Source organism: Hyaloscypha bicolor (genome assembly GCF_002865645.1).
Source record: "Hyaloscypha bicolor E unplaced genomic scaffold K444scaffold_87, whole genome shotgun sequence".
NCBI classification, from domain to species: Eukaryota; Fungi; Ascomycota; class Leotiomycetes; order Helotiales; family Hyaloscyphaceae; genus Hyaloscypha; species Hyaloscypha bicolor.
The window spans coordinates 1188601-1211554 of NW_020194589.1; the positions used below are offsets into that span (position 1 = coordinate 1188601).

General features: G+C 47.0%; 8 protein-coding genes across 8 annotated transcripts; 4 read left to right on the plus strand and 4 right to left on the minus strand.

Annotated features, from left to right (window-relative positions):
• Positions 1–45: 45 nt before the first annotated feature.
• Positions 46–1882, plus strand: K444DRAFT_630415 (uncharacterized protein; the record flags this gene model as incomplete). Its single annotated transcript, XM_024883213.1, has 3 exons — positions 46–417; positions 475–908; positions 961–1882. 3 exons carry the CDS (start codon positions 46–48, stop codon positions 1880–1882), a joined length of 1728 nt encoding a protein of 575 aa, XP_024735630.1.
• Positions 1883–3904: 2022 nt separating this feature from the next.
• K444DRAFT_415598 (uncharacterized protein) lies at positions 3905–5126 on the plus strand. The gene is made up of 2 exons (XM_024872660.1): positions 3905–4885; positions 4934–5126. Exon 1 carries the CDS (start codon positions 4137–4139, stop codon positions 4827–4829), a length of 693 nt encoding a protein of 230 aa, XP_024735631.1. The 5' UTR covers positions 3905–4136; the 3' UTR covers positions 4830–4885; positions 4934–5126.
• A 1297-nt stretch (positions 5127–6423) lies between these two features.
• K444DRAFT_531013 (uncharacterized protein) lies at positions 6424–8341 on the plus strand (the record flags this gene model as incomplete). Its single annotated transcript, XM_024874946.1, has 3 exons — positions 6424–6914; positions 6964–7371; positions 7423–8341. The coding sequence occupies 3 exons, from the start codon at positions 6424–6426 to the stop codon at positions 8339–8341; spliced, it is 1818 nt and encodes a 605-aa protein (XP_024735632.1).
• Positions 8342–9922: 1581 nt separating this feature from the next.
• K444DRAFT_613584 (uncharacterized protein) lies at positions 9923–11146 on the minus strand (the record flags this gene model as incomplete). Its single annotated transcript, XM_024880377.1, has 3 exons — positions 11104–11146; positions 10308–11056; positions 9923–10245 (listed from the first exon to the last, which is right to left on the minus strand). Coding segments are annotated over exons 2-3 (814 nt in total), but the record flags the coding sequence as incomplete, so codon positions are not given.
• Positions 11147–14908: 3762 nt separating this feature from the next.
• On the minus strand, positions 14909–15821 carry K444DRAFT_724264 (uncharacterized protein). The gene has a single exon (XM_024888616.1). The coding sequence runs from the start codon at positions 15658–15660 to the stop codon at positions 15091–15093; it is 570 nt and encodes a 189-aa protein (XP_024735634.1). The 5' UTR covers positions 15661–15821; the 3' UTR covers positions 14909–15090.
• On the minus strand, positions 15707–16359 carry K444DRAFT_724270 (uncharacterized protein; the record flags this gene model as incomplete). Its single annotated transcript, XM_024888617.1, has 1 exon — positions 15707–16359. A coding segment is annotated over one exon (527 nt), but the record flags the coding sequence as incomplete, so codon positions are not given.
• A 598-nt stretch (positions 16360–16957) lies between these two features.
• Positions 16958–18611, plus strand: K444DRAFT_562626 (HIT-like protein). Its single transcript, XM_024876993.1, has 2 exons — positions 16958–17310; positions 17360–18611. The coding sequence occupies exons 1-2, from the start codon at positions 17217–17219 to the stop codon at positions 18118–18120; spliced, it is 855 nt and encodes a 284-aa protein (XP_024735636.1). The 5' UTR covers positions 16958–17216; the 3' UTR covers positions 18121–18611.
• A 263-nt stretch (positions 18612–18874) lies between these two features.
• K444DRAFT_664001 (uncharacterized protein) lies at positions 18875–20122 on the minus strand. The gene is made up of 2 exons (XM_024886912.1): positions 19637–20122; positions 18875–19581 (listed from the first exon to the last, which is right to left on the minus strand). The coding sequence occupies exons 1-2, from the start codon at positions 20076–20078 to the stop codon at positions 18986–18988; spliced, it is 1038 nt and encodes a 345-aa protein (XP_024735637.1). The 5' UTR covers positions 20079–20122; the 3' UTR covers positions 18875–18985.
• Positions 20123–22954: the final 2832 nt, after the last annotated feature.

Consider the following 22954-nt stretch of genomic DNA (forward strand, 5'->3'; position numbering starts at 1 on the left):
GATCAGAAAATTTTCAAACTTCCAATTATTCGATATTAATACAACATGTCTGAATTTGAGGCAATCGGGTTGGTATTAAGGGCATATCCCTTGATCGTCCAAGTTCTTCAACTATACAAGGGTGCAAATAATGCCCAAGATTGGGAGCTTTTATACGATGAATTCGGAGTCGAAGAGATTATTTATGTCGAATGTGTTCGACATCTTCTCGCATCCGATATCTCCGAAGCTGATCTTCTGCAACTGAGCACAAGAGACAAACCAAATCAGGCTCTTTGGAAGGACCCGGCACTTGACAGAAGCCTTCGCAGCCGTCTGGGAGATGAGAAGTCCCCCATAGTCCTCAAGACTCTACAAGAAATGGACAACCTCTTGGCGACGTTGAATGAAAGACTCAAGAGCCATGCGATCTCTACGGTACGTTACATTACTTTCCACGCCCTATTATGGGTATGCTTCTAACTCGTGTTATAGGAACGTTCAGGGTTGGGAATACGCAGTGTTTTTCGAAGTGTGAAAACGATACCCCTCCAAGCGGCTGTTAGAGAGAGCCTACGCAAGCTACATGAACTGAATGGCCGACTTCAGAGACTTCTTACCAACAGCGCGAGCCCTGGGTATCCAGCTCAAGGACGAACACCGAAAACTTCTACCAAACTTCCTGACGACGTCCTCCGCCGAATATCCGCACAAGCAAACGAGTTTTACGATGCCTTAAATGAGGGCTACAAATGCGACTGCCCGAAAGGACATGAGGCGAGCCTAGGTCCACACTCGCCGGAAGATCTAGATCTAACTCAACCTTTTGAGATCGTGTTCCCCGTGGATGAAGATATTGCGAAGGTGTTTGCGGACGGCCCAACTTCGCCCACTGCTAGCAGCATAGATCTTGAAAATGACACCATGAGGTGCGCATCTTTCGTCCAAAAGCCCCATATCAGACAGAGACTAACAAAGCAGCATATCAACCCAGCGACGTTGGTCACATAGAGGCAGCTGTGATACGATGCCCTCATCGCTCGGTAGTCCTGGCTGCTCGCCTCCTGCCCGTGGTCGATCATTCTCGCTCAGCAAAAGCAGTGGTCTTGAACAGGGAGGTCTCATTGGCGACCTTTGCAACTTCATTAAGACGCTCGGCGAGCAAAATCCGATACCCGCCCCTGCCTCTTGTCTCGGCGTTCTAGGCGTGAAAGAGAAGAAGTACAAGGTTCAAGTAACCTCCCTCGACGGCTACTCTTCCGAACCACCCAGCCTCTTGTCTCTAGAGGAGTACCTCTCCCCACCTCACAAAGACGAAATCACCCGGAGAAAACGCATGGATCTAGCTCTCAGTCTGAGCCTTGCAATTCTCCAATTCTACAGGACGCCATGGATCGACATGTGGTGGACCTGGAAAGACTTCTGCGTCCTGAAAGGCGACAAGTCGCAGATCTTCGTGACGAAAAGGTTCTATTCCTCGCACAGCCGTCTCAGTCCAAAGGCCCAGTCACACGCTGCCTCCACCTCCGCGTTCTGGGAATGCTTCGGCGAGCCCGTACTCACGCGTCTCGGCTTCGCGCTCGTAGAGCTCGCTCTTGGACGGCGATTGTCAGAACTGAGAGATCAACAAGAAGATATAATGCAAGGAGGGGATGAAGATATGTTAGACCTCATGACGGCGAAGCATCTAGTTGGCGAGGGGAAGGTGCTTGAGGAGGCGGGGCAGTGCTATCATGATGCTGTCCAGGCTTGTCTTACGCATCAGGTTATCATGGGTACCGGCGTTAAGGGATTGAATTCGGCACATGGGAACTTTCAGCTGGATGTGGAGAGGTTTGTGGTCGCGCCGATAAGGGATAGCTTTCAGGCGAGTTGGGGGTTGATTCCGAAGTTGGAGATGTGATGAAATGGAGCTGGGCCGTTGAACCCCTTTATTAAGCCAGCGTCGACGACGCACAGACAGCCCGAAGTTAGAATAATATGGACTATGTTACAACAAGACTTGTAAGTGAAACAAGCTTGGATGCTCAAGAGAACTGGTAAAATGAGTCTATATTAGAATCATGCGATAGTTGGTGGATGGAGCCGCGCCGTGCTTTCAACTGAGCCCACCCACGCGTGGGAAGCTAAGCTACATCTGATCAATCCTTAACCGCACTTTATGTATGTCTTGGACTCTCGGAGTATCAACTGATAAGAGATCGACCAGCTTCAGCAAAGCTGACGGCCTGTGCGGGTGCCTAGTAAATTGCTTGTTTCAGGGCTGTGTTGGCAACGCCACCGCGGGGCTGCCCATGCATGTCCTAGAACCACGCATCTGCACAGCCCGTGACACCAACCCCTAATCCGTTGAGTCCGGGGTTGCACTCAACTCTCCTCCCAGCCCTCAAAGCTTTCACCAACGTCCCACGCAAGCTGTGACAAATGGCAGACTTCGACCCAGAAGACATGGACTTTCGGTCAGAGGGGGGACGAATTGGTCCCATTAACTCTTGTGAGCATGTGGTTGCACAGCGCTTCCGAGATTCAAATATGGCTTTATGAGGAGGCAACAGCAAAGCGAGAGGTTGGGATGAGAAGGAGGCGAGGGATGAGATGAGCTTACTGTAGATCCGCTTTTGACTCAGACTTGGTGTTGTGATGTCATCGTGTCAGTTGATCTGGAGAAGGACGAAGGTGTGGTCTGAGGCATTCAAGTGTGGATAGGAGCCAGCAAGGAAAATACACAAAATGCGGACTCTGTGGGTATATAGATATAAATCAAGCGTTCGCACCACTGCGGAGACTTTTGTGCTCGCGCTAAAAATGGCTTGGATGAGGAGTGGGGTCAACTTAAGGTCCATGTCCGTGACTTCACGGGATATTTTATTGGTTCTCCGGATGATCCGGACGAGGGATGGGGTCGAGTTAAGGTTTCCTTGCTTCCGGATATTGTTTGTCGGTGCATGTTTTCCGTGCCTCAAGTGTGATGGCGCAAATCCCCGCCTGTCGTATACCCTTCGAATCATGTACCCATGTACCCTCCCCCCTTTCTGTCCTCCGTGGCCTCTTGCCTCTCGCTAACGTGCACTTCTCTTCTTTCATTCGCATACTATACGGTTGATTGGAGCCAAAAACGAACCCCCAAAGATAATAAGATGAGGTAGAGTATATTTTCAACTCGTGCCCCCATCCAATCTCGGCCATATTCAAAGATATATATTGTGCCACAGACGCGCATCTGCATCTGAAAAATTCCCTAACTCCCACCAACAATGACTTAAAAACAATCAATTCTCCAACCTCCTAGTGCTCTGTCGCCTCTGTCGCCCAAATGATTATCTCAAACTCCACCTTTCGTTCTATCCTTCTACCAAGCATCATGCTGTTGCGTAGCCTTCTCGCAGTGTTGATGGCACCCCCGACAAGGCCCGCTCTCCCTTGGGGACAGCCGAGCCGAGCCTACCGAAGCGAACGCCGCGTGCGGCGCGGCGTTGACTCACGACGGGACGCGGAGTAAGCGGGGGAGAAATCATCCCGATCGTCAAAACCTTATTTTGAGTGCAGTATATAAAAGGGCTTGGCGCCTCTTCTGGAGATTTGTGCCATGCTGTGTTGCGCTTTTGCTTAATTTATCGCTAGGTTGTGGTGCACTTTTCTTCGTATGGCCGTATCCGTGTTTGGCTGCTTGGCGCCATGCTTGTGTTGGTTGAAGTTGGTGTTTCGCCGTCGTTTGCTTTATTGTACTTTTCTCTTCTTGCTATATTTCACTCGTGACTCTCGAGAGTTCTCGTGAGCTAGAAGTTTAGAGTAAGGAGTTCTGCTACCCGCTTTTATTACGGCTGCCTTTGGCTGTTTCGTTTCGCGTGTTTTGCTTTACATCACGTGTTTTATTCGTCAATGTTGATAGTCACCTTCCGACGCCTGTTTTGCTTTCGCTTTGGTTTGCTTTCGCCCTGCGGCGACCATCTCATGAGATTCAGAATTTGCCTAGCCAGTGGTTTGGAATTAAGAAACCTGCTCTCCCGTTCTCCACCCCGAGTTGATGTTACGCCACTATCGTGAACCCCAGGCTCGACCTCTTTGCCAAGTCCCCGGCAATACTTTGAGCCGAGGCGGGAATAGCAGCCAAGCCTTTGGTGTGGTTCCGATAAACAGGTCGGAGGAGAGGTTCATGCATGCAAGGCGCAAGGTGTGGGAGAGAATTAGGTGGAGGTACCGATATACCCCGTATCACGTGTGCCTTGGCACATGATTGGCCCTTGCCTCTGAATCTGCACTTGCTCCACTTCCCATTTCCCATGTACTCTATACATTTTATTTTATTCAAATTCTGTTTCGTCGACGTCGTCTTCGCTGCGATCGGGTTTGGTAATCACATGATTTGCCTAGTCAAGATCCCGCGCTGGCCCTTAATCAATGGCAGACTGAAGCACAAAGTAATCTCCGCCCTCCCCTTCACCCCTATCTCCTCCCCCTTTCCCAGAAAATTGTCCTTCACATATCAAGTTTTCAGCTCTCTCTCTCATTTCACCTCTGGCGATTCTTATCAATCAGCTCTCGGTCTGGCGGTATCATTGGACGGCCTGCCGAGGCCTCTTCACACTACACTTATCTTCGCTTTTGCCCGCGACATTGGTAGGCGACGGGACGGCCGACGAGCACACTTCTCTTTGCACCTCCCCACACTTCGCGTCGTTCGTATGTGCCACAATGCTTGTTTGTTTTTGCACCTTCCATTTCTGTGCTACGTTTCCAGTGCCGTCTTCCGTCCTCGTCAAATCCTTGACGAGAGCGCTGAAGCGAAAAAAGCCACCAGCGCCACAATGCTTGGATGCACCTTCCTGTTCCATATCTTCAGCCGCCATTAGCGCCGATCTTGCCTCGCTTGCCCTCGCTTGCTTCCCAAGGATAAGTCCAATGCAGGGTAAGCTTTTCACAAGGTGACATGGCCTGCTTTTGATTTGAGTTACAGCATTTTCAGCAGCTCAACTCTGCCGTCGCTGGAAGCATGGAGCATTGCTGGATCTTCCAAGCGGAGAGTTGGGGATAATGGGAGTGGGGGAATATATGAGGACGATAGCGGCACTAAGTGCCATATCACGGATAAAGGCGACAATTACCCCTCAGATCTTGGCACTGGCCGTGGAGTCTACCTGCCGAACCAGCCCGTATCACCCGCCCATCTTCCAAAACTCTCTTGTGCGGGGACCAGGTTAGTGACTTAGTTACCGCATTGGGCAGGCCTATGCTGGACGATGTGCTAAAGAAAGACACCGGCGCACGAGAGCATCAATCTATTTTGCACGAATCGACGTGTGTGACACGGAGTAACTCCAGCCGTTGGAAGCCGTCATCCGTCTGACTTCCTTGCTTTGCGAGTGCGACCTGGGGCGGTTGTGACTGACAGATTGATCATGCATCACCCCCTCGAGTCCTGGATCGTGGTGTCCAGGTGTCGCGACAGACACACCGGGAATACCGATTGCGATAACAGGCGCAATGCGCCAATTGGCAAGGAAGACGTCGTGCTTCGGGTCTCAGCCTATCCGATTCCTGACGTCTGGGCTTCTAGGAGGCCGGATGAACTGCCACCACTGCTACTCTCTTGTCGCCCTCAGCCAAGAGCTCTTGAGACGGATTTCGGGGGCGTATATTACATGTATCAGCGTGGGTGTTTGGTGTTCTGCGCCAAGGCGGCAAGCCAGAGCCACCCGCTCATCCCGCTTCTAGAAGGAAATGCTGGAGACGGGGCAGCCAATCATGGGGCCGGGAATGGTCGCTTCAGACCTCCACAGAATCGGCATGGTCCATGGATGCCCATACCCGAATAAGAGACCCGACATCCACGATTTAACCAGCCCCTGTCCAGGTGTCTGGATAATGCTACTGTAGCCGCTGCGATATTTTGATAGTCGAGCTGTTGCCCCCTGGTCGCCCAGACCTCTGGGAATAGAGAGCAGCTTCCCCATTGGCTCGGGGTATACGATGTAACGCGGGCGGGCGTAAAGTGGTTGGTGCTCAGTGCTCACACGAGGGAAAGGTTGGCGAAGTTTGGTGGCTGTCACACAGGAAAGCGGAGCAGCTCTAACGCATTGTAGGAGGTAAACGACGCGGATTTAAGATTGAGAGGTCCTGCCGCCCTACGGATCAAACCTCCTATCGATATGCGCTGCCAACTGCTGGCAGCTAGAGAAGATAAAGCCCAGCCCAACTCGCATTAGGGAGGTGGACTTGGCCAGCATGTCGATTTGCCCGAGGGGACGGCTTCTTCATTTGCCTATCACGGAAACGAAGAACCCTGGTTGCAGATCCATGCTTGGCATGAGGGGTTGTGGCATGCTGCTTGCGCGTGTTTCCGTTGCAGGTATTTATATTCCCCTGCCCTCCCCCTCCATCGCTGTCCATTTCGCGCTCATTTCAATCTCTTGTTTCGCACTTGGAAACGCTTGAAGATATTGCATCATGGCCACTGCCTCCGGAATCGAGCCTCTGGGCGACCCCAGAGAAGTTATAGCTGCCGAGGCTGAGAAGTCCGACATCTACCAGCGCACCTGGGGTCTTGCTGCACGTGTTGATAGCACCGTCACGTTCGAGGAGTACGTCCATTGGGCTAAGATTGAGCGTGCGGAGGAGAATGAGGCCAATCGCGTGTACAAGGAGATGCAAGGCCCAACGAGCATCAAGACGCTCATCAAAGGCCGTTTCTCCAAGGGTATCCATCACGAGGAGAAGAAGAGGCGGGAGGCAGCACTCGCCGCTGCCAGAGGCAACATCGAGGGTAGCACGGATAGCGACAAAGACAAGAATGATGCTGCAGTCGTTCCTGCTGAAGTTCGGGACGGTGTCGTGTCAGAGGAGGAGTGGAGGACTGCTTCGCGAGCACTGAGAACTGCCAGCTGGGGAACTATGTTCTACCTGATCACCACTGACATTCTCGGTTGGTCGACTACCCCGTAAGTCTTCCATCCTGGAATAATCATCGCGTACTAACTCAATTGGCAGATTCGTCTTTGCCAGCGTTGGCTACGGGCCCGGCATCGCCCTCTACCTCATATTCGGTATCTGCGCCGCCTTCTCCGGCTGGATTCTCTGGAAAGTGTTCTTGGGCCTCGACTCTTCCCGCTACCCTCTCTTGTCTTATGGCGACACCTTCTTCCGCGTATACGGCAAGAAGTCTCGCCACTTCATCAACATCACCCAGTCATTGCAGCAATTCATGACCGTCTCCGTCCTGATTCTCGCCTGCGGCCAAACTATCGCCCAGTTGGCCAATGACAGCATCTGCTTTATCGCCTGCATGATTATTTTCATGGTGGTCGGTATGTTGTTGGGCATGATCCGATCTCTGCAGCGTCTGGGTTGGTTGGCCAATGCCTCCGTCTGGATGAACGTCGTGTGCTTCATGATTATGTTCGTACTCCCCCACCCCCTCTCCCCAACCGACCACTAACGAATTCCCAGCATGGTGGCCTGCGCCAACTACGGCATCGACTTTGACGCGGTCTTCCGATCGACCCTTCTCAAAGCACCTCCAGGACCCATCCGCACCTTCGCCGGCCCACCCCCGGACGAGTTTATGCAACAAGCAACCGGTTTCGCTGGACAATTCAACGGCATCAACTCCATGGTCTACTCCTACGGCGGCGCCCTCCTCTTCGTCGCCTTCCTCGCTGAGATGCGCCACCCCTGGGATTTCTGGAAAGGCATGCTATGCGCGCAGTCCTTCATCTGCGTCGTGTACATCTTCTTCGGCGCCTTCGTGTACGGACACTATGGCCAATACGCCATCTCCAACATCGGAAACGCCATCCAACCTCTCCGTCTCCAACAAGTTAACAACATCTTGAGCCTGATCACCGCGTTCGTGGCTTGTTTGCTGTACTTTAATATCGGCATGAAGACCGTATATATCGAGGTCTGCCAGGAGGTCTTCAGATGGCCGGAAATCACGAGCAAGAAGGGGAAGCTGCTTTGGTATGCTCTCGGCCCCATCTACTGGATCGTCGCGTTCATCGTCGCGGCCGCCGTCCCGAATCTCAACGGCATCTCGGGTCTCGTTGGCGCGTTGTTGATCCTCAACTTCACGTACACGTTCCCGGCGATTCTCTATATTGGGTATCGATGCCAGGTGGATTCTGCGCTGCCCGGAGAGGGGTTCGATCCCTATACGGGAGTGACGACGAGGCATGATGGCGGCGTGAAGAGGTGGATGAGGGGCTATATGGTTAATTGGCACGTCAACTCCATTAATGTGGTGTATTTCCTCGGCGGGTTGGTGTGCTCCGGTATGGGCACGTGGGCGGCTATCGAGGGTCTTATTCAGGTTTTTGGACCGGGTGGCACTGTGGCTACGAGTTTTGGTTGTGCTTCGCCTGTATAAAGGACGGCTCGTACCCTGCTGGAAAGATGGAAAGGGGTTTAATGAGACGTCTTGTAGAGACGTGATACATATTCACTCCTTTTTGTGAGTTAGAGTGTAGTTTCGTGCTGAATGCTAGATAGCTGAGACGCAGGAATACATTGAGTCGCTCTATCTCTTTATCTTTCCGCTTCACTTGACAACCTGCCCAAACTAGTTTCCAATAATGGTTACAGCTTGTGATTTACAAGTCGGCCTTTTCGATATTCGTTCATTCTAAACATACAATGCGCAACTTAAGCATGTCCTATCACGTGATCACGATTACCCCCTTTCTTTCAGTCCCTTTTTCTCACTTCAGGGGAGCTAAGTGGAATGTTAAGCGATATGTAAACAAGAGCACGGAAGATAGGTTTGGATTATAGTACTACAAATTTCGTAGAGCGGGAGAGTTTGTGGCGAGGCTTGGCTAGCCTAGGAGCAGGGTGTTACTTTACTTAGGAAGCGCATTTTCTTGTACACAAGCCACGGAGTGATATTAAACGGATGCACGTGTACGTGTAAATAGGGTAAAGTCTAATTAATTTCTTATAGAATGAAAGTAGGTGAAGCCTGCGTTATATATATATTAGTATAAGCTAGTTGGCCTTATATGTGGTTGTGTTTATATAATATATTATATGACTATATTTAATGCTTTTACTTAAGAATAATACTAGACGAAACTAGTATCTCTAAATAATACCAATTATAAGATATATAAAAATAACTTAAGTAATACCTCTTTCTTTTATTTCCTTAATAGCTTATTTTATTACTTTTCTTTTTATTCTAATTATTATATAATATAATATTTAATAAGAATTAAGCTAGAGCTAATTAAATATATAAAGCCAAAGTCGAGAAATGAAGTTAAGATATATATACTAACTTGAGTCACGTGTTACTACTTTATTTAATAAGTATATAAGCTTATATATATTTTATAATTATTTAAATCCGAGATTTTTTTAAGATTCTTTTTTCTTTTTTATCTTTAAATTATTAAAATAAAAATAATTTAATTACATCTTTTAAGCCCGAGATTTTATACTAATAATATAATATAAAGCTCGAGCTCCACAGGACTATTCAGTAACCATTTCTGCGGGTTTATAGCACTAGAGTTATTGCAGGCCGAGGCATACATTGCTTGAGGATGCTGAGGATATATTGGCATGCGCATGCAAAGGCGTCATGCATGCTTTCTGACGTGGAGGAGGAGGGGAGGGGAGGAATACCGAAGAGATATGGGCGTGGCCTTTGTAGCACTAGGAGGGCCAAGATGGATAGAGAACGCGCCACACTTGCACGGTTGGGGTGGCTACCTAACAGCTGCAAAGGGGCCTGGCGTAAGTGCATATACGTAAGTGAAGATGTTAGGGAGGGTTGGATTCGGACGGCAGTGCACGGCAGGCTTGCAGACATTACGGAGTTGAAGGCGCCTGTCGATGCAAGAAGTGGTAACAAGAAGTGGTTAGGACCTCAGGGAAATGACCACAGGTTGGCGGAATCGTAGCCGATGGCAAGGGAGGGAGTTTGGCGATCGTGAGAAAAGAAGGGGGAGGCAATTCTTTTTTTGGGTGCACATAGAAGCTCTAAGCTATATCACACACAAAGCTGGCATCAAAATCTTACCGACCCATGTGTCTTCCACTCAAAATTCGCCCTGTACTTTCTCTCCTTCCAAAGTCGAAAGTTCTGCCCCCATGATGCCCTCCAAAGGCTTCCTGTAAGAATAAACATCATCTCATTGACGGCTGTTCTCATCGCCGCGTCCAGGCGCTGTTATTTGCTGCAATCATCTCAAAAAGGGACGATAATGATCAGTAATGCCATTGCCGTCACCAAGGCTCATGCGACATGTCTGGCATATTTTCAGCAATCTATGAGGCTTTGTGTTAGCACTTCATGTTCTCTGCCATCAGGAGATAGATGATTCCCATACTCATTCTCGTTCTCATGATCAGTCATTTGTTCATAGTCGTCCTCGGTCAGTTTTTCACTGCTGTATTCGTCCTCACTGCTATCTTCACTATCGTCTTCGTCTTCACTACTATCTTCACTGTCGTCTTCGTTCTCACTGATATCCTCACCCTCACCATCAGAAATGGTAGATTTCCTGGATTCCAGATCCCGTTCGCGGCGCAAGTAGTATTCTTCAAAAGATAATCTTGATGCTTGCTTCCTGCCAAAACAATTGTGGGAATCGGGATCTGATTGGGCGATAACCTCTTCGGGATCATACCCAGTCAACCTGAGAGCGTCAAGCCATTCCATTTCGCGCTGAAACATCCGAGCATACACAGATGGTGTTAGGCCTCTAGCATCAATGGCGTATACATTGGCACCAGCGGTAATAGAAGCTATGAGAAACTCCTTCGGCTCGTGGAGTGATCGAATCCGTTGCCTAAAATCCCGTCCTCGCCTGGTTGATGAAATCTGATGACGCCGAACACAACCTAGAACCGTATGGAGAATGGTACAGCCATCGAAATCCAGTCTAGAGATATCCGCGCCGAGTTTCAACATCAAAATCGCTTTTTGAACGATATCAATTGATTCCAAAAGGAGACCATAACCACACTGCTCCGCAAGAAGGTGCAGAGAATAACGCTTTTGGCCATTAACAACTTCGAAAAATTCTTTCGGGCAAACAAATTGCTGTTTTGAGAGTGCCATATGCTCGAAAGTTTCCTGGAATGAATTAGCGTGTGCTTTTCCCCGATCAGGGCATTACCTACGAATGAAGAGAAGAGCAGTCCGAGATAAAAGATGCTATAGCTGTTCAGGTTTTTCTTGGACTTGAGCGACAAATCTGCGCCAGCGTCCAGCATTACCTTAAGACAGTGAGACATCTTGAGACGCAAGGACTTTTCACTGCTGATGCTAATAGGCAGTGCTAAACTGTATACTGGACTACTCCCAGTTAGCATAACAATATCTAAAGAGGAACGATAGGCAAAGCAAAGGAAAGTAAAGAAGAATAAAGACCGATATAGCAGCGATGGAGGAAGAGATATAAAAAATGTTTAGGAATCTCACCCTGCAATTTCATCCGCTTCTACAAACTCGTTGACATCGGCGCCATATCGGATCAGAAATTGACACATTTCAATATTTGTGCCTAAGTTTGCATACTATTTTCTGGTAAGTCTTTGCTCAGAGGCCGTTTCGCTTCAACTTACATAAAGGAGGGGACGCCCCTGTTCGTCACGATCTCCCAAAGAGGCGGTGCCATTCTCAATAGCTCGTTGAAGACCGGAGACTTGTCCGCACCCAACAATCCGGAAAATCTCTGAGCCATTTCGTGCAATTGGCTGGTAGGTTATTCGTGTAGGCAAGTTGAGCTTGGGGGCGAAGTCAAACACGATACGGAATGGTGTAGTCTCTTGTGGCACTATTGCTACTCTAGCAGAATCGACTCGGGTCGTCCCGATATTTTCATTTGCGACAATGGGATGAAAATCGTTCTGGTGGATCCAGAAAGAAGTTTCCACCATCCAGTAGGGCGTTCTCTGAACTGCAAATATATGTGTACGCTCCTGGTTGTCTGTGTGCCAATTTTGAGGCGTGCTAGTCGATGAAAGTGCATCTAGCTCTTCTTTAGTACAAGGACCCTAAAGTCCAGTGAGCATGACTTACTCTCCACGAGAATACTGCCTGTCAGAAAATTCTTGACTTGTATGATACACTCCTCCACAATAGTATCATTTCTGTAGGAAGAAGAACTCCTACAGCTGAGAATGATTTGAAGATCTTGAAACACATCTCTTGCCTCTTGAGGATCCAGAGTACGAGTTTGGTGTCCAGCGTATCTCACGATTCTCTGGAAATCATAAGGAGAGCAGGCACAAACGCTGATGAAGGCTGGTAATGCTATGATGACTTGTCAGTACATTACAAAAGGCGGGCAGTAAGTGCAAAGCTCACGAGAAGGAGGATCCCGTGCCACAGCCGGCTGACCTGCGCTATCAACTTTCAGCCATCGGTTCCATTTAGGCGAGTCAATTTTGTGTCCTCTGATTCGAACTTCAATATAGCTTTCTTGCGTTCCTGCAGCACATCGTAAATAGTTGATGTGTTGCACAACCTTTTGGCGCTCTTCCACTTTCGTGTTTCGTTCGATATTCAGGACTCGAATCCGATGTATATAGTGACGCTTCCTACCAAGAAGTTGGTCATATGTCCAAAGCTTGCAGCAAGTGGAGGAGTTTGGAAGGGTATTTCTGTCGCTTCTCGAGCGTTGCTCGGGGAATTCACAGCTGTCAATGCAAGTAAAAGAAAGAGACAACTTACTTGTTATCGAGACCGAACTCGAAATTTACTATGTCGCAAACTTCTTTGATAGATTTGCCTTCGTTGACGTAAAGCTGCCTGATCCGATTGTCATGAAGTCGTCGTTGCGTTCCAGACATGACCGGACCTATTTTGATTGGTGGAGGTGGGTCCTGGGGCAAAATGAACCAATCATAGGACGGATAGCTTGCATGGGAGAGCTGAAAAGGTTCGAAAGCTTCTGGCCGAAGAGGCAGCATGTTTAACAAGTCCATCTCAAGGTTATCGTCGCATCGGACCTTGAATTACTCGTGCGAGTGTTAAGAAATGATCATCTATTTTCAACCATAAATTATTCTTTGTGAGTCAGTGAGGAGGTATAAAAGGTACAATCGTGTGCCACACGCCCGATAACAGAAACTAGTTACCAGACCTGTAGCAACGAAGTCGAGCCCGATTGTAATTTTTTTCGACTCTGCTTTGACGTCTGGAGCCTGTTGTTTTAGAGTTAGGTAATCGTGCATATTCGAACTGCGATTCTTGTTCGTCGGCTTATTTTAGGACACCGGCCATTCTCGCCACGTAGTCGAGGATTGAACTTTTTTCCTGCCAGCTTGCAGCAGCTGACAGTCAGTCACTGGATGGCTCAACGCCACAACAATGTGAGGAATCCGAATCTCTCTCCAGTCCAGCAATGCGCCAGCTCACAACGCTCCACGTCTCGCCATTCGGAGCAGCTCTCTCTTTGGTTATCGAAAACCCGAGTACTTGGGTTTGATTGTTCTCCAGATTTTCTTCCGAAGAGCAACGACAGCGACGGCTACGACCAGGACAAGTTCATCCCCGTCGCGTTCGCCTTTGACGAGGACAAGTCCAAGTTCAGGGTGCACGGCAAGTGCAGCAAGGACCGCAAACACACAACGAAGCCTGCAAAGTAGAGTACGTTGAGCCCGCCGACTCTCGAAGCGCCCGATGTTATTGCTAATGCCCAGCGCATTGTCCCATTGCGTTTATTAACGCAAGCATCACCTACTTACCGGCGCTCAACCGCAGCAATGTCGGAAATTTTGAACCCCCTAGTTCCTTTTTTTCCTTTCCGTCTTTGTATACCGCATTCAACTGCGATTCTGTTAGGCACTAGCCTAGTTACGGAAAGCGAAGATAGATAATTGAACACCCTTCTTCTCCACTCACAGATTCTATTGCACCTGGAGTGAAGCCGAGCCTTACCAGAGCACGTGACTTAGACGGCCAGTGTTGGCAGAATCCTGTAGATAATTACTCGGAAAGAACTTTCCTTCCCTCCTTCCTGACATCGCCCATGCTGAATTCTTCGCATCGCCTTGAAAGGCGTCTCCCAGCTGCGGCGCTCAGCGCGACACAATCGTACCGTCTAAGGGCTTCTCTCTGAGATCAATATCGCATTTCCCAGAACTCTCACTCCCAACTCCGTCATGAGCTTCCGTGACGATTGGCCCAAGATGCCGGATGGCAGCGACTTCGACGGCAAGCAGCTTCTTACCCTGGTCCACAGCGGCAACAGCCCCTTCCACGGAGTTTGGGATGTTAACCTACTCATTCGAGAGATTGAGGAGAATCACGGGAAAATGTCAAACGACCTCCCCACGAGTGTCGATTGGGGGCCGAACTAACCTAAAGTAGAGGTGCTCGGACAGGAACACCAAAACTCTGGCTTTTTCTTTAATTTAAGTCAATTTTATAAGGAATTAATATAATTTAATACTTATTTTATTTCCTCATAGCGCTAACTAAGCGCTATTTAAATACAAACTTTTATAAAATTTGGATTAGTAATAGCTCTTTAAATCAAAGAGGTTAAAAATTTCATATTTTATCCCTTCGTCCGCTGAGACATTGCCAGGTGCTAGCAAGGGGGGGTCCCGCACTGAACAGGGGGGGCTCGCCTGGCACACGGAGCATAATAATTATGTACCTTTGCATACAAATTTATTAGTAAGCTACATTATTTGAATGAAATCGCTGCCAGCACTCCCCCTCTTTGCAGAGTGGTACATCACAAAAAACACACCCACCCTGTGAGCGATTTGGTACACTATTTACCCCTTTTCCTAAGACCCTTTTACACTTTAGGGTATATGAACACCACGTGCAAGTGCCCCTTTTAAGACGCTTTTCCCAATAGTGCAAATACTAGAGTTCAGGGCCAAATAGCCTCTTACCCCCTAGCCCCCTTCGCAAGCTCGCTAGCTTTGCCTTCTCAGAATACCCTAAAAGCTTGCAATAAAGCTCGATTCTAAATTGCAAGTGTGTAAGCAGACGCTCTTGTACTGTATGTAACTGATAAAGCCTGTACGCATTGATACAAGCTACATTAATTAGCCAGTAAAATAAGGGCCACCAATTCCTTAGGGTAGGTTTATGGGTTTCATATATCTCCCTGAATTAATTTGCAAGATCTACACCCCCATATATTAATTATAATCATTAATAAAGCTAGGAATCTTAAGCTCCTTTATTGGTAGATTGCCAAAAACCTCACGGACGATTCGTCCATTTGTGGACGTCTTTGCGGGCCGTTTCCTCTCCTTTTCCCGGAAGTCCTCTGCCTTATCCACAGTATGGACATTACTTAGACACAAGACAATACTATTATCTTGCCAAGCTAAGCAAAGCATATCCTCAACCACTGCCGCAAGCAAGGTATTCCATTCTAGCTTTTTCGCAAATCGGTTCTTGATTGCCGATAATTCAGGAGGAAATTGCTTATGTGGGCGGATAGTACCTACTATACCGAATCCGCAAGCTCGTAGTTCTGAAAATAAGGGTACAGAGGTAAAGTAATTATCGAGATATATCGTAAGGTAGCGGCGTGGGAGGGAAAGTGCCAGATTTCGTACGAGAGAACCGGTATTTGTAAGGGTTGGATGGAGAATCATTTTTTGCAATCCCTTCTCTCGCGAGCTCCAAATCCAATTATATATGTATCCGTGATCCGCAAGTCCGTAGATCTTATACCCTTGTTTAATTGGCTTTTTGGGCATCTTGTATGTGTGTGAGGATCTAAAATAATTAGCGGGGTAGCGGGGTAAAAAAGGGGGAAACGCACCTGCCAAAGCACCGTACCATAAGCTCGTCAATACTCACATCGGATGAAGGCGAGTAATATAATTGGGAGGAAGCTTGAATAGATGAAGCTAGAGGTTCAAGCTTATACTACCATACCTTATTAGAAGGTAAGTGATATCCCTTTTGCTCGTCATTCTCAGGGCATGAAATATGGCAGTACCGTTTAATTTGCTCAAAGCGGCAGCGTGATATATGGCTTGCGATTGAGTGCAAAGGACCTTTATTAAAGTCTGCATTCCAATACATCTCAGCTTGAGGCTCATCATGTACTCCCATATATATAATAGCACCGAGAAACACATGTAGCTCCTCCACAAGCAGATCTGTCCATTCTCGTACGCTTTCCCCCTTTATATGTAGCCTTTGCTTGCTCGCATATCGATTGGTATTTGTAGTAATTGTCTGGAGATGCTCGTAGGTAAAGAACAGGCTAAAGTAATCGAAAGGGCGTGGTTTTGGAGGGAAGGTAGGAGGTAAAAGTGCTCTTGCTGGCTGTCTAGGTTCGGGTTGGAAGGGCTCGTAGGAAACGTCTGTAATTGGTCCAAGTTTATGGAGTATATTTTCAAGTGATTGGGTGCTTTTTGAGCCCTTAGGCTGTGGAGGTGGGCTAGAAGGTGGGCTAGAAGAGTAGTCCATTGCTGGCTGCATGAGCGCGTACTGGAGGGGCATTATTGGACGCGATTTCATCCACGCGATGTAGCTTACTAATAAATTTGTATGCAAAGGTACATAATTATTATGCTTCGTGTGCCAGGCGAGCCCCCCCTGTTCAGTGCGGGACCCCCCCTTGCTAGCGCCTGCAATGTCTCAGCGGACGAAGGGATAGCCTAAAGGTAAGCTTAAGAAAGCCTAGAAATTTGGCGAATAAGTCCCAAAACCAAATGTAAGAGCCCTATAAGCCCCTAATTTATAGGGCCTTATAGGGTTCAAAAACTAGAACCTAATTAATTAGTATATAAACTCCCTTGAAACAAAATTCTATTTTAAGGGATCTTTTTATTATAAGTCAGGAAGCACGTGATTATAATAGTAGGGTTATAATATGCTAGCTTATACTTATATTAAAAAATATAACTTCAGATTTTTAAAGAGCTTAGGTAGCCAATTACAAGTTTATCAACACCCCTGCCCCAATTGACACCCCTAATCGAGGGGGGGGGAGGGGCGGAGGGGGTCGTTTTATATTTTCCCCTTTCCGGACATACAAAGGGCCATAGAAGACAAATTGAACTCATAAAGCAAGAAGAGAAGAGAGGGAGATCACTCAAAGTCGTCACTAACCCTCGAATATTCGACTGGGGTGAGGTTAGATGTTGCGCAACGAGTGTTCACAGACTCCACTTCTCGCGAAATCGTTTCTCCGACCCGAACCGTTACCTCCTCAACAACAGCACTCCTCTGCGAACGCCCAACTCAGGTTGGCAGACACTGTCACATCTCAATCTCGAGTGCGACATCCACGTAACCCACAATGGCAGAAGAAACTCCCAAAAGTGCGATCACCGAGGAACAAATCGCCAGTACCGCGCCCACAGCCTCGTCAGCCTCGCCCTCCCGCAACGCCTGTACCTCCCCTCCCCTCCTTTCTTCTTTCTCCAGCTAACAAGCACACAGTCACCGCCCTCATGGCCCACAAACGAAAAGCCTCTCCCTCCTCACCTGCCGCCTCCAAGAGATCTCTCTCCTCCCACGCGAAAAACGTCTTCAAGAACCGCGACGGCTTAGGTGCCTACATTTCCGACCCCTCAAAACACCCCCCTTCACGCGTCGTATACTACGACTCTGACTTCGTCGCTATCCACGATATGTACCCGAAGTCGAGCGTGCATACCCTGCTCTTGCCACGGGATGAGAAGTTTGCGAGCATGCATCCATTCGATGCTTTCGAGGACGCGGAGTTCCTTGCGCAGGTTCGAGAACAATCTGCTAGACTAAAAGGTATTGTGGCATCGGAGTTACAAAGAAGATATGGGAAGTTCTCAGTGCAAGATAAACCGAGGGAGGCAGTGTTAAATGGCGAGGTGGAGATCGAGCGAGAAGAAGACATGCCCGCTGGCCGCGACTGGGAAAAAGACGTCCTGGTTGGCATCCATGCTCATCCGAGTATGAACCATCTACACGTTCATGTGTTGAGTAAAGATCGGTCTTCGGAATGGTTGAAGCATCGGAAGCACTACAATAGCTTTGCTACGGACTTCTTTGTCCCGTTAGAGGATTTCCCGCTAGAGGAAGATGATGTGAGGAGACACCCGGGAAAGGAGGGCTATTTGGGGAGTGATATGAAGTGTTGGCGGTGTGGGAAGAACTTTGGGAATAAGTTTGCGAGGTTAAAGGAGCATTTGAAGGAGGAGTTTGAGGAGTGGAAGGGAGAGTGAGAGGGCGTTGGGTGAGTGTCATTGCTGATAGTGGGACGCGACTTGGAGGCAGAGATGGAACTGCACCGGTGATACTAGTAAGTTGGGCACTCCAGCTATGTATGATTACCTTTTCTCTATGCTTGCTACGGACTGCTAGTAGCAGAGAATCCCTCTTGTGTCCTTTTTCCTTGTTCCACGTCGCTCCGAATGTCCCGAAAGTTCCGGTACAATCCAAATGTCTTCAGCCTGGATTGAGAATCTCGGGAATTGGCTTTTGTTGTATATAGTGAGCAATGCATTTCCCCAAGACATCATCAAGGGTACGACTCATGTCGAGAGGAGTTTTCTAAGCAACTGAAGTCGGTTTTTCAGCAGATGGAGATGCAAAAGCCACGATGGAGTCAGAAGAGCGAGGAGGGAAAGGCCATTGGGTGAGAGACTGGCAAAGGAATCATTCAATTTAGCCTAGCCAGATAATCTGGTTCCAAGATATCAAACTTTACTACCACCTTTCATGTTCGCATAGAGAAGCAAGTAGATTTAACTTGCACGTGATGAGTACCAGTGCGATCGATTCTCCTTCTGTGACTTCCAGTCGTTACCGGCTACCTTTCATCGCTAATATTACAGCCCCTCTCCCTCATGGATTGGCGCGAATCTTTAGTCAATCCCGCTACTATAGACCGTGATGAGCGTGATCAGTAGCGAGAGCCTGAATCTCGCTAAGTTTTCCATACGCAGGCAACTATTTTGAGCCGTGGCCAATGCTTGTGATTGATACTCCTACCCGGATATGATGTACAACCCACTGAGCATTAGAGTTTGCTCTTATTATCTTCGAAACTAAGTTGAAATAGAAGGTAAAGCCTTCTCTATCTGATATCTAGCCACTAAGCTGCAAAAACACCATCAGCACAGCAGCATACGCTGCCGTCGCTGCCAAAGCATCAAACACCCTTGCTGTAGTAGCAACCGCCACTAGTACGAAAAATACTACAATAAACACCGTAATTGCTCCAAGCTTGACATTTGGCAACCCATGATCAATCTTGTCCAATACCCACAATAGAGCAATTAGCATCGCTAACCCAACCACCGCAATCACGCCCTCTGAAAGTCTGTCAACTCTCTTATCATTCTGCCACCTTGTGGCCCTGATAAAGCCTTGCTGATTATCCCGTATCGGTCGTATGTCATCATAGTCTTCTATATCATCGTCCTTACGCTCGAAGAGCAAGCGGAGACCCGGGATGCGGAGAAGAAGGCTGCGTTCAAGGACCTTCCGGAACCAAGATATCTCCTTTGGTAAGACAGTTACGAGATCCTTGGTATGTGGAATATAGGCGGCTTCAATTTCGTTAATGGGGTGTTTTTCCGGGTCGGGGTCATCTGTTCCAAGCCAGTTTCGTACGTTGCTAATATCATCTGGGCGCGGTACTGGGCGAGCCATCAGTTGGGAGTATTCATTGATGAAACCATCTGTTCAACCTTAGTTCTTATTTTCGAGCAATCACAAAGTTCTGGTCCTACGTACTGTATGCCCTTAATTTGTCCCCTAGTGTAGTAATAAGTGCTGGCCGAGCTTCGCAAGGGTCGATTCTGAAAGAGCCGTTGTCGACGTCTGGCACTGCTTTTCGACTGTACGCTTGGTCCATTGACTCTAGTTCTTCCTCGAGTTTGACAATCTCGTCTTGTAGGGAGAGAAGCACTCGAGCTTGGAGCGCTCCAAAGCGGCGAGTTATGAGGAAGGATTGGTCAGATGCAAGCCATTTGGAAAAAACTCTGTACCCGGAGTATTTCCAAGGTGCCTTTCTGATGTCTTCGTCCCCATAGTCTGGGTAGATCGAAAGAGAAATAGAAGATTGTGTTGAATCAGAAGCGGTGCCTTCGGCTGAGGGTTCGGAATCCGTTGGGCTAGGAAGTGGACGTGGTATTTGTGGGGTATGGGAACTCAGAGGGCCTAGGATTGGAGACATTATCGACTAATTATGTAGAGTATAAGATGAAGACAAGATATTGCCACATTTAAAAGGCTCAAATGGTCTCCCAGAGAGCCTAGGAGCCTCTCTTCTTATGTCTTGCTACTCGGAATCCCATTATTTCTGCCTGAAATGAGATTCATGATTAATACTGAAAAGACGTTGGACAATTCAAATCGCGCAAGGCTGAGCAAGCCTTGTTCTCCAACTTCTGTCGCCGAGTAGACTTCATGCATTACTCGATCCTCTTAAAATGTAGCATCAATAGCTAGTATTCTCGTTGCCTGAGAACTCCTGCAGGGTTTTTTTCAGCTGGGTCAAGTAGCGATAACAACGCCAATGAGCATCAGAGAACCACTGCACCTTAGGCTCTAAGCCACATCACCAACCTGCCACGATTTTTTGTGGGGTGGGCAGATGATTGAGGTGTTGCCTAATAAGTTCTGCTTATCTATGATCCTCTTCCACGGAAAGAACCATAAGCGCGACTTCCTAGATGTTTTGCAAAATAACAAGAACAACAACAACCATGCCTATTGTCGAGCCGATCAAGGTAGACACAGATGCCGAAGAATACGATAGCTTCCGCCCAGGCGCTGAAGACCTCCAAAAAGACGATGTCCAAAAGCAACTGAAAGAGATAGAAAATGCGCGTAGTGCAGCACTTCAGCAAAAGCGCGCTCGCCCAATGAAGCCCTTCGGACCAGCCCCTGCACCCGAAAGGGGATTCAAAACCCCCATTTTCGACCAGGAGCACGGCTGCTGGAAATCTCAGTCTAAGAGTGATCATAGGCAGGTGAAGGTGTGGGATCAAAGTAAGAAAGTTTGGAGATCCAAAGACAGCAATAGTGAGTTGCTCTAAATCCATTTTGCAATGCAATGATTAACCCCAAGGTTCAGGGGATAGCAATATCAGTGGGAATCCACTTTTGGGCGCTGGAAATAGAAAAGAATCGTGGTTTGAAAGCGTTACGAGGAAAGCGTCGGTATGGCTGTTTGGGTGATAGATCAAGGGCTGAAAGATCTTTCGGGAAGTGCATATCACTTACAGAGTATAAACAAACTAACTCATTCATCCTTCATGTTGAACTAGCTAGCTTGGCTAGCATCCATTCCTTCCACTCCAGGTTCAATCACTAATTCAGTTCGTCCGATTATTGGGTATTACTTACGTACGAGCACACCAATCGTTTATTAGTATAGCTATTCGATTACGTTCCGTAAACGTACGTTCAGGAATCAGATTGGTAAATCGTTCCCACCACCAAGTAAGTGCGGGGTAAATCACATGGTGGGCTGGAAATCAGGAATATAGCTAGGGAATCCATTCCCTCTGTTTTTTATGGAATCACTCTCCTGTATCTAGTCAAAACTAGTCATTCTATAGATTGTCAATCTCTAATATATCAATTTTCCACCGATAAATCGATCCCAGTTCAATAGGTTATGAGCCCGGATAGCGCCCACTAAGTGCTTTCACATGATCCTCAGGTCACGTGACCTCACTTAGTATTTACCTGTCTATTTCCGATTTCATCAAAATCGTTAATTCTATTGAATTACACCCACCGCATTGGCCTTGCGTTAGCAGAATTCACTAAAAACACAGCCATTTTTGGGCAAAAGTTCTCCGCGAAATCCGCTATACCGGATAGTAAAAAATTAGTATATATTACCTATAAGGGAACAAAAATCGAACCTCTCTCAGATAGTAATATCTACTCCTGGATAGATAATGCCATGAATATCTTTATTATCGAAGATCTATAGTAGTATATTGACCCAGATCAAGCTCCTGCTCTCGTGGAATCGGCCCAAAAGGACAATAAAACGACTACTCGTCAAGTAGTAATCGCTCGTATGGTACTAAATCTACTTATTACCCACGATACCTGGTAATAATTCAAGGAAATCAAGCTTGTATACCAGATCTGGACCCAGATTCAAGCTAAAGCGAACTAGCTAAAAGCTCAGAAAGAAGCTCTATATCTTTAATAGTTGGAAACTATTACGTTTGATTCTAATAAGGGAATAGACGACTTCATTAACCGCATTAGCTATAAAGTAGCTGAAATTAAGGGTATAAACGGGTCGATTTCGGACGTTTCTATATCCGGATATCTGATTCGTAGCCTTTTAAAGGAATATGACCTTTATAAACCTCTCCTAAATTCTATTAGAGCTAATATTAATAAACTAAAGCTGGAATTACTTAAAGCGGACGCTTCTACCAAGAAGAATAAACTTAGGGGTAAAACCTCTAATTCTACTTCTAATTCCATTCCAAAAGTACTAGCTGCTTAAGGAAATTAATCGGGAAATTAGTCCAAAAACAAGAACAAAAAACCGAAGCGTTCTAAGGATCCAAATGCCTACTATACGTTCTATAAATATAAAGGATATAATATTAAGAACTATATAAGCTATAAATTAGCTCAGGAATTCTATAATTCTAAAGGAAAAGATACTAATTCCACTAGTAAAGAGACGTCTTCTAATCCCAAAGTACCTATATACCCTAAAGTGTATACTGCTATAAAGTTAATAATTAGTACTTTTCTTAGTAAATAGTTATATAATAATAATTCCACGAATATCTGGTATATTAATTCGGGTACTACGGACTATTTTATGGGAAGTAAAAGCTTCTTTATTATATATAAAGAGATTAATCCATTTCTAATTATTCTTAGTAACGAATTAATAATTCTTATTAGGGGCAAAGAAACTATTTTTTTAGCTACCTAACTAGAGCTAAAAATATAGCTCAATAATATACTTTATAGCTCCTAATTCCGGAATACCTCCTTATTATTAATTCCCAAAATTATATAAGCTAGAAGTAATATTATATTTTCCCAAAGAAATATCCG

Coding starts and splice junctions, on each gene's coding strand:
- K444DRAFT_664001 (XM_024886912.1), bottom strand. CDS start 20,078: ATGTCTCCAATCCTAGGCCCTCTGAGTTCCCATACCCCACAAATACCA. Junction 19,582..19,636: donor GGACAAATTAAGGGCATACA/GTACGTAGGACC, acceptor AAGGTTGAACAG/ATGGTTTCATCAATGAATAC.
- K444DRAFT_562626 (XM_024876993.1), top strand. CDS start 17,217: ATGGCAGAAGAAACTCCCAAAAGTGCGATCACCGAGGAACAAATCGCC. Junction 17,311..17,359: donor CTCGCCCTCCCGCAACGCCT/GTACCTCCCCTC, acceptor ACAAGCACACAG/TCACCGCCCTCATGGCCCAC.
- K444DRAFT_415598 (XM_024872660.1), top strand. CDS start 4,137: ATGCAAGGCGCAAGGTGTGGGAGAGAATTAGGTGGAGGTACCGATATA.
- K444DRAFT_724264 (XM_024888616.1), bottom strand. CDS start 15,660: ATGCCCAAAAAGCCAATTAAACAAGGGTATAAGATCTACGGACTTGCG.